The sequence below is a fragment of the Megalops cyprinoides genome, chromosome 2 (genome assembly GCF_013368585.1).
Source record: "Megalops cyprinoides isolate fMegCyp1 chromosome 2, fMegCyp1.pri, whole genome shotgun sequence".
NCBI lineage: Eukaryota > Metazoa > Chordata > Actinopteri > Elopiformes > Megalopidae > Megalops > Megalops cyprinoides.
Genome location: NC_050584.1, coordinates 32,763,682 through 32,778,003, shown reverse-complemented (window position 1 = coordinate 32,778,003; position 14,322 = coordinate 32,763,682). Strand labels below are relative to the sequence as shown.

Below are 14,322 nucleotides of genomic sequence, written 5' to 3'. Positions count from 1 at the left end.
GGAGCCTCCTCCAAACAGCCATCCCATCCCCACATAAAGAGGAAACTCTTCTTTCTACTTCCACTTCTCCCAAACACATGCTCATGCACATGCACATGTACGCACACGTACACATGCACACAGACAGCAGGGGTGTGCCAGACAAAATCAGGATGTGACATCACTCACAGGAAAAAAAAGAAGCCAAACAACTTTTTTTTTCCATTGTGCTTTTTTGTGCTGTGGAGTGAAGTTAGAGCCTCAGGGACTGCTGGCAGCTGGTAAAGAGGGAGTGTCCACGGGGAACTGGAGGGGACCGATCTGATCCTGTTGGATTCCTGTCAGTCGCGAGTGAAAGTTGAGGAGCTGACAGTGGAATTCTCCCAGGCCTTCCCACAACTCTCAACAGCATTCCAAGCCATTCCACAGTAGGACTTGAGCCAGGTACTGTAGGAAAACTTTTCTCTTTCTCTTATGATAGCTCCTCTTCTTTGTGTCAGTTTAATTTCTTCACCCCTTTTAAATGAACATTTTACTTTAAAAATCATGGAGTTTGAAGTGAGCAGCACTGGTTCCCAGCTTCGGGAAATTCCTGGGATTTCCATAAATACCACTGCCATCGGTCGCTTTCTCCTGAACGTGACCAGACACGTTCTAGTCTGAAGCTGGTGAAACATGACGACACAGATTATAAGAAGAGTAGTGGCAGTTCCAGCACTATAGCTTACCTTCTTTTGCTTTTGTTTTCTCTATGGCTGTTACTTTGAGGTGGGCAGAGGGTTGCTGAGATAACCCTGTTTCATGTGGGACAAATGGGAAAGCCTTACCTTGTGGAAATTCTTCTGATCGGAGTGGTGCAAATTGGATTTTCTGGAGCCTGATGCCGAAGGATTTAACCTGATCGCTCCTGCCCTCTTTTTTGACGTGGTCATTGGCTCGATGGCCACACAACAAAGATGGCCTTTAGGTGCAAGGATGATGGAGGGGTGAACATGGGGAAGCATTCTGTAGGGGACCAGATACTGTGTATCAAATATCAACACTCATTTGGGGGGGCAAGGAAACATGTTTAAAGCACCATGCAAATGATGAAATCAGGGTGACCAGCAAGACGGGTACATCATGGCCTTCCAGCAGATGTTCGCAAGGGGCAAGGAAAGCAGTGACTTTTTTCTTTTTTCCTTTTGCCTTTTGACGTCAACTGTTTTGGTCAAGGCCAACATATTAACCCTCCCCCCTCATCAGAGGAAGCCTAACCCATGGGCTGATGTGTGACATTGCAATGATCACTCTGAATGATCAATCTGTGTGTGATTCCCAGCCTGTGCCCAGATGTCTCGCTGTCAGTGCTTGCCTCGGTGCTTTGTAGATGTCATACAAACGTGGGTTGGATCGAAGCGGAGAGACAAACAGACCTGTGTGCTCTAGAGGGCACAAGCCGTAGCAGGACAAAGACAGGAAGTGCGAAGAGTGGCTGTGTATAACAGAGAGCAGGACACACACGCAGATGTAGGCACTGCTCTCTGTATAGTTTTAAACAGCCAGCCAACCATTAGTGTGATCATTTTTGGACTTCAATATTTCCTTAAAACACACCAATAGTACATCACTAATGATGGATAATGTCTAATGATGTAGTTGGTTTTTAGCATGTATGGTGAAATACCTTGGTCAAGGCGACAACAGCAGTGTCCCATTTGAGGTTTACACTACATTACTGTCATTCCCTTAGAACTGTCATTCACTATAATGCCCCACACACTTTGTCACTCCCACCAGAATTATTGGCCTGTGATACTGATAATGAGCTGCAGCTCACCTCAATGGCATTCTAGCCATCTTTTGACGCTCTGGCAAATATACTGTCAGTGAGGAAAATGTCTGCATCTGTTCATGGGAGTTTTGGTACAACATCAGCTGAAATTGATCTAATTGCTGTATGTGAGGGAAATCTCAGCTCTGTTGCATACTTCCATCTCCACCACCATTACTGCAGGTGCAGGGGATATCAACATTGCCATAGCATTTTCTCAACATTATTGTGCATGAAGTGCTGTTCCATTCCTGATTCATCTTTCACTATGTGCTATAACTACTTTTGTTTATATAAAAGAATGATGTATGGTCTTTTGAATGATTTGAAGAAAAAAAAACATTGCTTTCAGTTTGCCTTTATAACAGACACAAAGGACAACAGACAGAGACACTATTGGCTTTAATATATCAATACAACTGTTAGTGTTGCTTATTATAATTAATGAAGCACTATTTTCTGAATGCAATTGTTTTTGGATATGTGTATTATATGTACAAGTGTAAGGACATGTCACTGCATGTGTGTGTGCGCGCATGCATGCAGATGTATGTACATACTGTATTTGTTTACCCCTGTCAGTTACACAGAGTGGTGGGAGAAGGTTGATATTGCCAAACTGATGCATGGCTCTAGCATAGCAACTCTCTGTGGGTTAAACAATGGATATTAAGCCACCAAAATTTTGATTTCTATCTGAGCAGGCACTAAATGTTTTTGTGCTGATTTCCCTTGGGGTGTGAGCACTGCACTGGAGTGCATGGCTTTTGCTGTGGCCGGCTGCACTCTCTGGAGTGAGATCCAAATACTAAACTCTCTGGCCGGTGCACTGAGTAGCTTCCTGCACTCACTTAGCATTAACTTAAAACCTCAATTTCCCTTTGGTATTCGAATTAGCCTAGTTATGTGCAGTATGTTCTTAATTTACTCAATTACTTGTACCTGCCTCCACTGATCTGATTTCAGTTTGACATCACATTGGTTCTATTTTCAGAATGAAGTAGAGGAGAGCTGAAATGGTGGCTCAGTCTTACTCTAGATCTTGTGACATTAAGAGAATTATGCATCATGCTATATATGGCAAAGGCTAGTATTTTTATCACTTGCACACAGTAAGGATTGATTAGTCTATTACCTTAGTGTCCCTTTCTTACTCCATAATTTTGAGCCCATGCCATGATCACATTATTTTATTAAATTTTCATAAAAAACGTGAAATAGCCATTAAAAGTCAAATAGACTTCAGTATCAACTGATCTTTTCCATTTTACTGCCATTTCAAACCAGACAGGTAGGAGTGTGCTGTGAGCGTGATTATTTCTGCAGTTGTTTAATCCATTGGCTGTTGACTATGGCCTAAATCAGACCAGCTCCATGTGTCTTAGGTGTGCACTTAGGTGTCATTCAATGTTTGCAATCAATCAGATATTGTGAAAAATAATTTGACCAATCAATTGCATTTACAAATCGAGAGTTTATAATATTTGAAGAGATAGACAGTGAGAGGAGGGACTGTCCATCTTGCTGTCAGTCACCATTTTCTGTGTCCTCTCTAGCATCACAAATAAAGCCTGTAAATAGCTGAACAAAGAATTTTCAGATGCATCTCACCAATTCTCCCACTACATACAGCACCCATTCTTCAAAGGCCTGTGCCATTTCCTATCAGTGTTACTACATCAAGTATAAGGCCACTTCCAACAAAAGTGAGATAAAAAAATTACTCAGAAATAGATGTCTTGATGCATCAAACACTTTCAAGGAACTCACAAAATGAAGAGAGATGCACTCATGCTAAAGTATTTCTCGAAATAGATGGCATCGCTAAAATGCAACATAGATTTAAAGCTGTGGAGAAATCCCAGCTTTTAGCTTGGTGTGGAGAAAATTCTTGAGAAGTGCTGGCTGCTGCTGGGTCTTTTCCCAAAGTTGCAGGAGGAGCTATGGACTCTGGTTTTACTTATCTCCCTGCTGCAGATGTGTGCAGCTGTGACAAAAGCTCACAGAATCCCAGCCCTGGAATCCTGTCTGATGCGACAGGGCAAGGAAGAATGTAATCGGCTCCAATCCTGTCTGACGTATAAGCCCCATTGTGTAAACAAATTGAATAACATCCCAACTGATTTTGAGAAGGGGAGAGAGACGTGGAGTTGGGGAGAGTATTCTATGATTCAGAGGATGAGGAATGTGGTTTTTAAAAATTAAAGCTGGCCAGTGGTTTGGGAACAGCTGGAAATCAGATAGGGAGGAGTGCCAAGGGTGCAGAGGCTTGAGTGCTGATGCCAGTGTGGTTTTCACCAGACTAGGCCGAATGCTCGGCCCAGTGAAGTCATTACTCAGCCCTGTTTTTTGGGACAAAGTAGTAACAACTGTCTGTGGAAACAACAAGATGCAAAAAATAGTAGCAATGAAGCAGCTCCCTCTTTGGACAGGGCGATGCAATTTTAGAGCAGGGACGTGCATGCTGATTGCACCAATCACTGCCTCCCTTTCAAAAGTCGCCACAGCCAAACCCCTGGGCCTATCTCTTTGTCCTGAATGTGAGAGCTCCCAGAATTCTCCACTGTTTCCTGTAGTTTGAAGAATCTATTTTTCTAATACATCTGGAGGAAGCAGGCCTCTGTATAGCAGGGACAGCAGTGCACAGGAAAAAAAGAGAAGATGGATACCTGAGACCCAGAGCTGGCTAGAATGTCAGTGTTGTTTACTCCAAATAATCTTTCCCCTCACAGCATGATCTAGTTTTAATTGGGTTTAGTAGGAGAAAAATGGAAATGAGGTGACACCGGAGTACAAGAAGGAAAGCAATGCATCTTCAGTGCCTTGTTTCCTCTGTGCTCTTCTGAATTCAAATTAAAATTCTTCTGAAATTAATCTGAGTTCTGTGTTTTCACCAGTCTCAGCTTTATAACATTTTTAGCTCTTTTGCTTGATTACCTCTATTCTTGTCTCACTAATATTTACATGTATATTAGCTCATTTCAAAATGGAGGGAAATGCTGCTGAACTTCCTTATTGTTTTCCTGTATTCCAGCAGATTTTGGTCTTCTTGCCCAGCTTGGCGTTCCAGCACAGAATTCATTCCGAAGTGCTTGAACTTCTTAGAGGCAGATCCACCTACTGCTTCACTGTGAGACAACCTTATTTTCCAAGAGCTGAAACCAACCATTTTGCTCATAAAGCTTCCCATATTCAGCAAAAGCCCCCCTTCACCCCCTCCCTTCACATCTTATAAAAAGAATGGCACTGTGTCTCGGACAAGTCTTTAGCAAAGACAAGACCTTTCGGCCTCGGAAGCGATTTGAACCAGGGACCCAGCGCTTTGAACTGTACAAGAAGGCCCAGGCCTCCCTGAAGTCTGGCTTGGACCTGCGCAAGGTGGTGCAGCTGCCGGAGGGGGAGAACATCAATGACTGGATTGCTGTGCATGTGGTGGACTTCTTCAACCGCATCAACTTGATCTATGGCACGGTCAGCGAGTTCTGCACTGAACGCAGCTGCCCCATCATGTCGGGTGGTTTGCGGTATGAGTACCGTTGGCAGGATGGGAACCTCTACAAGAAACCCACCAAGCTGCCCGCGCTCAAATACATGAGCCTGCTGATGGATTGGATCGAGACACTCATCAACAACGAGGACATCTTCCCCACGCGAGTAGGTAGGTGAGGGTCTATTCCCTCATGAACTCGCTTATGAGAAGGTCATTTAAGCATTTTAAAATGTCAAACCCTAAATATAAGGAATATATTATGAAATGTATTTTGGAAAACATGTATATGTAGTTTACATTATATGCATAAATGCGTATACAAATATGGAAGTATTTAAATGTGTTTAATACATGCAGTATATTTTAATATAATAATAACAATCTTAATCTTAATAATAATAATCTTAAATCTCCTACTTTAGGTTGGGATTTTTTATTTTAACCCTTACTGCTGAAGGGTCCATCCAACAACTAATGGTTGTGAGTAGGCCTACACATTCTTAAGAAGTCCTGTAGGTGGCAATAAATCACTTTATACACATGTGGCTGCTGCAGTCTGCAGCTATGAGAAATAGGTCAGTGTGCATCTTTCGTACTGGGAGCTCCAGCCTGCACGACAGGTTTTTCTCACAGGTGTCAGATGATGAGGAGGTCATTAGTCACACAGTTGTTGCACTCTTAACCAAGATATTTAACTTCAGTTGTCCTGGTAAAAAATTCAGCTATTTAAATGGAATAAACCTCGCTTGATTAAATCTGTACTGACTACTTTGTATGATTAATTTAGTTACATTACCAGATTACAGCATTCAAGAAGCTGAATATATGAAATATTTTGAGAAGGTTAGCCCTGTTAGCATCCGCTGCTCTTAAACTCTGCATTTCAGAGCAGGGTTTAACCACAGGTTAATAAAGCAATGATGGTGACATTTTAAGCAAATTGTATGAGTTAGTGATATTGTTCATTTCAAACAACAGAGCTGTCTGTCATCTTGATTCTTAAAGAGACTGAGCACCAGTGGAGTAAAAGAAATTCATTAAAAAATCCATCCAGGGGCACTGTCTTTTGTATTCAGTTGACTGAGAACCCAGAAGTGGTCTTGCATGTGAACAGTCTGAATGAGAAAAGCTCACATCATGATGGAACAAACATGCAACAACATGATGGAAACAAAATGATGGCAAATCATATTTTATATATTGCCAATCTAAATGTAACCATATGACATATATAGCTAATTATATCTAAAACAATATGAGTTTCTCATAATCTTACTTGAATGGGTTCAAACAATGTACCACACTGTACTGTGCAGCTCTGTGTATGAGTTGTGAGTGCTAATGGAGGTGCAGACCAATGTTTCTCCAGTGTGACAGAGTTGTCCTCACCCTTTCAGGTGTTCCCTTCCCAAAGAACTTCCAACAAGTCTGCAAGAAGATCTTGAGCCGCCTGTTCCGCGTCTTCGTTCATGTCTACATCCACCACTTTGACAGCATCTGCAGCATCGGAGCTGAAGCTCACATCAACACCTGCTACAAGCACTACTACTACTTCATCACTGAGTTCAGCCTCATCGAGCACTCTGAGCTGGAGCCCCTGGTGAGGGATGGGGTGCATGTGTGTTGAGTTGGCGGGGAAGGGGAGAAAGTCTACAGGGACTATATCATTAGTTGACATGGTCCATAAATAGTCCTTCCTGGGTTAACATTAGCACAGACTTCAAGCTCGAGATGCTAGTGGAACCTGATTTGGAAGGATTAGTTGACATGGTCCATAAGTAGTCCTTTGCATGGCAGTGCAAGCAAAGATATCAAGCTCAACATCTGAGTGAAAAAAAAAGATGTTGAGTGATATATTTACATAAGGGATTACATGAGGGATTGTGTGTGTGTGTGTTGGAAGGGAACCTCTGCCTCTCCTTGTGAATTCTCATCTCTGTTTATGCCTTGTCATGAGTGAATATCGAAGGGGTCTCACACAGGAGGCATCAGTTGAGAGAGCTCTCTGATTCCACCCTGATTAAAATAGGTCGAGTACATTTATGTAACACAAGGGCGTTGTGGGAAGGGGAGAACATGAACCCCTCCTGTGTTTACAGGTCAGGGCAGAGGACGGGAACATTCAGAAGGTACAGTATGTCATGAATGATTCAAGAGCCTGATCAAAATGACTCAACAGGAAGCATCTCTCGCTCTCAGACCAGTTTAAATGCCTTTTTCTGATTTGAAAGAGAAAGGATTTGAGACAACACTGATAAAACTGAGGAACATCAATGCATAGTCTTAATTTTTCAGTCATTGAGAACATTTCAATAGGGTATAAAAAATATGGATTTGATGTTGGGAAATGTTTGTTGCGGTCTAGTTTTCAGAATCAAAGTGAATAAGTTTGAACTGATAGATCGTCAGCATCGATAATACCCATTGATATTTAGTTGCACATTGCTTCATGGTATCAACATAAAATGTATCTAACTGGGGCTTGAAACCCTCTGCAAAACATCATTGTGTACATGAATATTTAAACACAGGAATATATTCTGGTTGGTCAGGACGGCAGTTACGGAGCTGTCACAATTCATAGCTTAAGGCTATTCATGTAGTGTAAAAACAGCCAGTGGGGCCACATCTTCTTCATTGGATGGACCCACATTTCAAATGGTCTGTAGGCTAACCCACCTTTGACGGTTGTGCAGTATAGCCCACGTCTCTGCAACATTTTAAACATCACAAATGCTGAAACCCATACCACAGAGGAGGGTATCAAAAGAACTGTACGATGTGTGGATCTGGACCACTGATCATGTAGGGACTAGATTGAGTAGACCAAAATCAGTCTGTTACTTACATGGTTGTCTCTCCAGAACCATCCACAAGCTTGGTACCTAGTCAGCAGACTGCTGGTATCGCCTGTTGGTAATGCTTGAAAGGGACCAGCCTGCATCACCACACCCCAAACATGCTCAAACACTCCTTAATTGTCTTTGTACTCCATCTCCATTGCTCAAGGTGGCTGTTGCTAAGACCTAATGCTCTGAAAATATTTCTGTAACACTACAGTAACATTGTCGCACACAATGGCAACATTGCAGGGGCACCTATCGTGATGGCTCAACAGGCAGAGCAAATGATCAGCTGTCAGGACAAGAAGCTGGAGTAATTAAGATGAGCGGGCACTCAGAGGCCCCCTTAGTGTAGGAGTGGTGTGAAGAGAGGGCACATTAGGTCTGTAATTGTCAGGCAGCAGCTAATGAATACCACCTGCCTGTGGACCTTTCTCTGACGGCTGCAGAGGCAATCGTCCAACACTGTGTTTTCTGGCAGGGGGCCGAATAAATGGAGAGAGTCTAGTTAGGTGTCACGATGTGTGTCATGGGAGAACCAACTCAGAGCACTGACACAAGGCATAGTGCCAGCCATTATACCATTGAGTGCATGATGACCAGATTCCTGCTTGTGATCCTGAGATTGGCAAATAGGGATGCACTGAATCTGTATTCTTAGATGTCAATCAAATGCTGAATCCAGACTCACAAAGTATGGCTGAATACAAACCATACTAAAGTTTAAAATGTTTGATTGATAATGGATATGTATTGATTTGCTATGTGTATCAAAGCCTCACTCCATAAATCTGCAACTTCTGCACTTATCATTATTAGGTTGGTGTATAGTCACCTCAGTATAGTCACAGGTGTATGACAAAAATGTCAATAACAAAAAGAAGTGGCACACTGACCTGATTCCTCTTGACTCATCAATGGTTATAACAACTGTCTTTAATATTATTATTGTGTTATTCTAAAACAAGAAAATAACAAAGAATATGCTTTTTCCCCATAATCTCTGACAGACCATGTAGAGCATTATCTTTCAACAAATACTTAATAGGTGAATGATAATGATAATATTTGAAACAAATAGTTTTCAAATGCTAGCCTATGGAAGATAGCCATTTTAGAATGGTTGGAGTAAGAGAATAGGGCCAGTTTAACTAACTTCATTGGTAGGACAGAACTGGCATTTAGGGTACCTCAATGTGGGCCCACACACCTGCCCTTTGAATGATGCAGCAACACAAGGTGATATGTGAACAGCATTGTAACATCAGAAAACATTCTGCGAATGCAAAAACCTGCATTGACTATGCAGGAGCCTCAAGGCTACAACGTCTAAAACTGCAAGCTATATTGTCTCTTTCCACCTGGGAGTTCTATGGCATTTCTGCTGCAAGGTCAGTGGAATTATTGCCAGTGCAACGCGTTGACCTTCCTCTAGCAGTATAAATGTGATATTTTAGAGACTGCAACAGATGTAAGTGTTTTAAGAACACCACTGTTGTGTATCATTTTTCTTCATTACCATTGCAAGCTTATGTATTGCAAAAAATTAATGTTGCTTTATTATACTCAACCTGCTTGACTCTTTCTGCACTGAACCTGTTTTTGCTACTTTTTCCATTCTAGATTGCTGGTATTCACTGTTTTAAACAAAAACCAGAAAATTACTGCCACTGGCCTTTTATTTCACATGTCAACCTACATGGGTCAATTCAGGATTTGTCTCACTGAATTGTAGCGTTTGGCCAGATCTGAACCCATGTAGAAAAGTAGATCTTCAGATGTCCAAAAGCATGTTCTGTATTTGATATATCTCTAATCTCTAATTGCAAAACCCATTATACACTTGACAATGGTTTGTTGATCAGATACAAGAACGTTTATTGATCAGACTTAGCTATAATATTCAAGTTGCATGGTCCCTTGAACATACCTAAAACACGGTTTCCGTTAGCTGGTAATTACCGGCTTTAAATTAAAAACATGCCCATCAAAATGTCCGGTAATAATGCTCATACAAAACATAGCTATAACGAAGGCTATCCCTAAACAGGACATTTGTGTTTTAAGTGCTTATTTATGAGTTCAGCGAGCTGTACCCTGACTGGGCTATACTGGCTAAAATTGCCTGTGTTCTGCCCATGTCAAGCATGGCAGCAGAGAGGGGCTTCTCTCTGCAGAATCAAATTAAGACGGCGCTGCAAAGTCATGTGAAGGAGGAGAGAGTGATGCGGCTTATGCACATTGCAAGCTGCAAAGACACATTGGACACGTTTGATTTCAAGTTGGCAGCAGAGGACTTTGCCACAATGAAAAAAATGAGAAAATAAAATATTACCTGGTAGCCTATAGGCTACATTTGATGCCATGTAGGCCTAGCCTTTTTTTTAAACAGGCTACAGATGTTACAAATTACAGATGTTTTGTAATGGCCTACATTTTAGCAGCTAATGTTGAGGTATTTCTCAGTCGTTACTGTTCATTTTGCTTAATCGTTACTGTTCATTAAATAGTCAAACTGATTTGAGGTCATTGTAATTCTTTCGTCAACCTAGGTGTACATTATATTTGTGTTTGTAACATAGACTGTTATTGAAACATGACTGGTAAGTTTCAAATTTGTCCGGTAAAATAAATTCTTTCTGGACACCAGATCGGCAAGAAAAAATCCTAGAGGAAACCCTGACCTAAAAATAGTTCTTATAATGTTGCTAGATCAGTGGAGAGGAGCATCCTGCTCCACTCAGTGATCTCAGGGCCTTAGATTAGCTCAGATAGAATGAACACATGATGTTTAGAACAGATAATGGCTATTTGGTTTTTAGGAAGACATGCCACATATCTGCCAGTAATCTTTCTGCTGTTTAAGTCACAGGTATGCTTTTTTAAATAACATTGGCATGTGGATAGCTGGGGTTTCAGAGGTGAGTAATTACAGTGGTCTTCACTCAAAGCTGTCTGTCAGCAGCAAGGGCTATTCTTGCTTAATTAATGAATTAATTAATTATCCCTCTTTATACCCACTCATATCAATAGATATACAAATGTGAGCTTTGATAATGTTGCACTGCCGACAATGTATTAAAATCTGAACAAAATTAGAGAAATAGAAAACATACTGAATCTGCGTGAAATTGCACATTTAAAACACAATAGCATTGGTGCAAATTTTTATTGTGGTCATTTTGTTGTAAATCAGTCCCTTACAGTATATGACTATATTTCTACAGTTCAACTTCTTTGGTAGTTAATAAATTAATTATTTTAGACAATATGTATTCCTGTACACCTTACCCTGTAAGTCAGTTTTAAATGTACTAATTAAAGTCACACATATTTAACATCCATTAAGTTTTTCCAACAGAATGTTCATTATGTTTCTTCCAAATGGTCTTCCAATTTGCATTACTTCAGAACCTGTAATAAGTTTAGAATAATGTGCACTGATACATATATAGTATGCACTTTTGGGAACTTTGGGAAGGATACTCAAAGGGTACTCAAAGAAGACAAGACTGGGTATGACTGCTGCTACCTAACTTACCTTGATGCCACTTAAATGGTACTTGAGTGTCTCTATGTTATTGTCAAGCCATTTCTAGGAGCAATAAAGTGCCCCTGTGCACCTTGATGACATATTAAGAGGTGAGGGGACAGATACACTGGTGCCATTTACAGGCGAGAAGTGCAATCTGATGTATCTTGCTGTATCTTTCTCTGATACTGCCTCCTCTACTCAGTGAAAATGTATGAACAGATGGAAGCACTCAATGCATTGAACCAGTGATGTTCCTAGTTACCCTATTGTACCATTCAGTCACAGTACATCACATTATATTTCTCAGCTCCAGTGGCCTGTTATGGCAGCTCCCTGATCCTGGGTTAAATAAGGTGATGTTTGGATGCTTGAGTATGTGTAGGTGAAACGTTTTCCCCCGAAGGATTTCTTCTGAATGTCAATGCATTCAAACACCCAGTGACTAGGTGATTATTAAACTCCATTTTGCAAATGAAAGCGCTCTTAGTCATAATCACAGTCTGTAATATCAGGTAATTGTAAACTTAACATTAACACTTAACGTCTTAACATTCTGCTTTGTCCCTTTCTTACTGTCTGTGGAAATGAGCTCTACAGTATGCCCCTCCCAAGTTCATACTGGTTTTACTGGAGATGTATTAGAGGTTTTTGTATCCAGTTTGGTTTTTGTTATGACCTCATAAAAACAATTGCAGTCTAGCTGGGCATGGGAAATGTGTCACATTTGCATACATTCAGAATACATCTCCATCTGGATTCCTGTTTCTTTGCAACAGTGGGGAACAAGTTTATTTTTCTGAGGGTTTACCCAGGCAGAAGGGTTTGGGGCACAGCTTTTACTGTAGTCACAGTGTCATGTCCATGTTACCAATTGTACCATCCAGAACACAAACATCATTAAAAATGACTTCTACAATAGAAGTAATCTTGACACAAATCCAACAGAGCAACAACAAATGTACAAAGCCCTTAAATTGCTCTCAGTTACTCATTTTGAGTATGTTGAAGAATGATAGATTTCAGAGGAACAGCACATTTGATGTGGGGGTGTGCATGGTGGAAGATTAACTAATCTTGTGTCATATGTGGCAATGTTACTGTATAACTAACTCAACTTCCTTTCTTTTCCCACAGAGAGCAATGACAGAGAGGATCTGTAACTAAACCTCCTGGGAAATGGAGTTCTTATCATCACTACAACGCACACTGAGCTGCTGTAGAGACAATGGATCAGAAGCTTTAATCCCAAGCATTTAAAACCAAAAGACTCCATATGAATGGATCTGAGGCAATTCTATTTGCATTTTGTAATGCAATGATTGCACATGTCAGACTGGTGCTTAAATTTGCTATGTTGGGGCTCAGCAACAGCATTGCATAGTAACTAATACTGTAACTGGTTTGTCTAAGCATGCTTTTTGTATTCATTTACTATCATCTATGCATGTGTGTTGATGTCACAGTGAAATCTGTAATGTTGTTTTATTTTATTCCAATGACATGTAGCTCCGTGTAGGGACCATGTTCTGAGCCATTGATTACTGGTAGTAATCTGAAAATAGACTAACCAGGGTGATGCAAGTAGCTTCCGCTTATACCATAGTGTTGTGCCAGTTACCCGTAATGACTTCCTCAGTGAGAGAAGGCTTTGGTGTGACAGTGAAGCCTTGAGTTTGCCAGACAGACTGAAGTGAAATTATGATGTTTGCTAGGATGGCTCTGCCTTGACATTAATAGCTGTGAAATATTGACTTCAGACACATGGACTTGTCTCTGCGCATGATTAAATTTCATTTGTGGACCAAACTATTTTAATTTGGTAAAGGTTGTTTTATAATGGTAAAGGAGTGGTAGTTTAGGAGTCTGCCCCTCAACATGATTTTATTCTGAAGAGGTACCATATTACTAAGTTGTTTCAGCCCTTTTGGTGTCAAAATGAGGCGCACCAATAAAAATGTGTGATATGTGAAGGGTGTAAAAAGTTTCATTAAATATTGTTTTCTGACTAACGTTTTTGTGTGAATTCATGGTTTTTTACACTCACAAAACAAAAAGAAAAACAAACAACAAAACAAAACATAACATAACCAAAAACTGTACCATAGGGTAGGCCCATTTCTCATGTTCATTGCAGTCACTGAATGTTCTCCATCTTGTTTCTGTTGCATTCTCCATCTTGTAGGGCAATATAATTGGCTTGGAACTCTAAAGAGCCCTAAACCATTTCCTCATTCCTGCCTGGAGCTTTTTCTCTCTCGGACAGGGTTATTAAGAAGCTGCAGAGCCCATTTTCCTGGGCTGCTGCACAAAGCCCTTCTGAACAGCTGCTTGTCAACCTCCATCCACAACCTCTGGTGACATCTTCATAAACAGAGCCACAGGAGGTGACTGATGGAGGGGAGGCACATGATGAGCCACTCTCACCCTCACAATAGCATTCTGATTTCGGAAATGTTATGTCACAAAAACTGTCTGCCCCGTCTCTTGATAATCGCGAATGATGAGCAAAAATAATGAGAAATACACAAAAGAAACATCAAGAGAACAGCTGAGAACTGAAGCATTGGGGCTTAGACAGCACATTTGTTTAGTAAGCCAAGTCAGTTATGTATAAGACTGGAAATGGGGGCTCCTAACTAACCTATCTGATGAAGGTGTTCAA

At 40.9% G+C, this 14,322-nt stretch overlaps 1 protein-coding gene across 3 annotated transcripts; it reads left to right on the top strand.

The window, feature by feature from the left end:
* The first annotated feature begins 84 nt into the window (after positions 1-84).
* On the top strand, positions 85-13,626 carry mob3c (MOB kinase activator 3C). Of its 3 annotated transcripts, none has more exons than XM_036522807.1 (4): positions 85-423; positions 4,830-5,450; positions 6,680-6,882; positions 12,795-13,626. In XM_036522807.1, the coding sequence occupies exons 2-4, from the start codon at positions 5,033-5,035 to the stop codon at positions 12,822-12,824; spliced, it is 651 nt and encodes a 216-aa protein (XP_036378700.1). In that variant the 5' UTR covers positions 85-423; positions 4,830-5,032; the 3' UTR covers positions 12,825-13,626. The 3 variants fall into 3 exon arrangements, with proteins under 3 accessions (XP_036378700.1, XP_036378701.1, XP_036378702.1); XM_036522808.1 differs by having other exon boundaries at positions 4,827-5,450; XM_036522809.1 differs by lacking the exon at positions 12,795-13,626 and having other exon boundaries at positions 4,830-5,446; positions 6,680-6,801.
* Positions 13,627-14,322: the final 696 nt, after the last annotated feature.

What these genes read in the sequence shown, in the direction of transcription:
- mob3c (XM_036522807.1), top strand. Translation starts at nt 5,033, where the DNA reads ATGGCACTGTGTCTCGGACAAGTCTTTAGCAAAGACAAGACCTTTCGG. An exon ending in CATCTTCCCCACGCGAGTAG is followed by an intron (nt 5,451 to 6,679) that starts GTAGGTGAGGGT and finishes TCACCCTTTCAG; the next exon opens with GTGTTCCCTTCCCAAAGAAC. An exon ending in ACTCTGAGCTGGAGCCCCTG is followed by an intron (nt 6,883 to 12,794) that starts GTGAGGGATGGG and finishes CTTTTCCCACAG; the next exon opens with AGAGCAATGACAGAGAGGAT.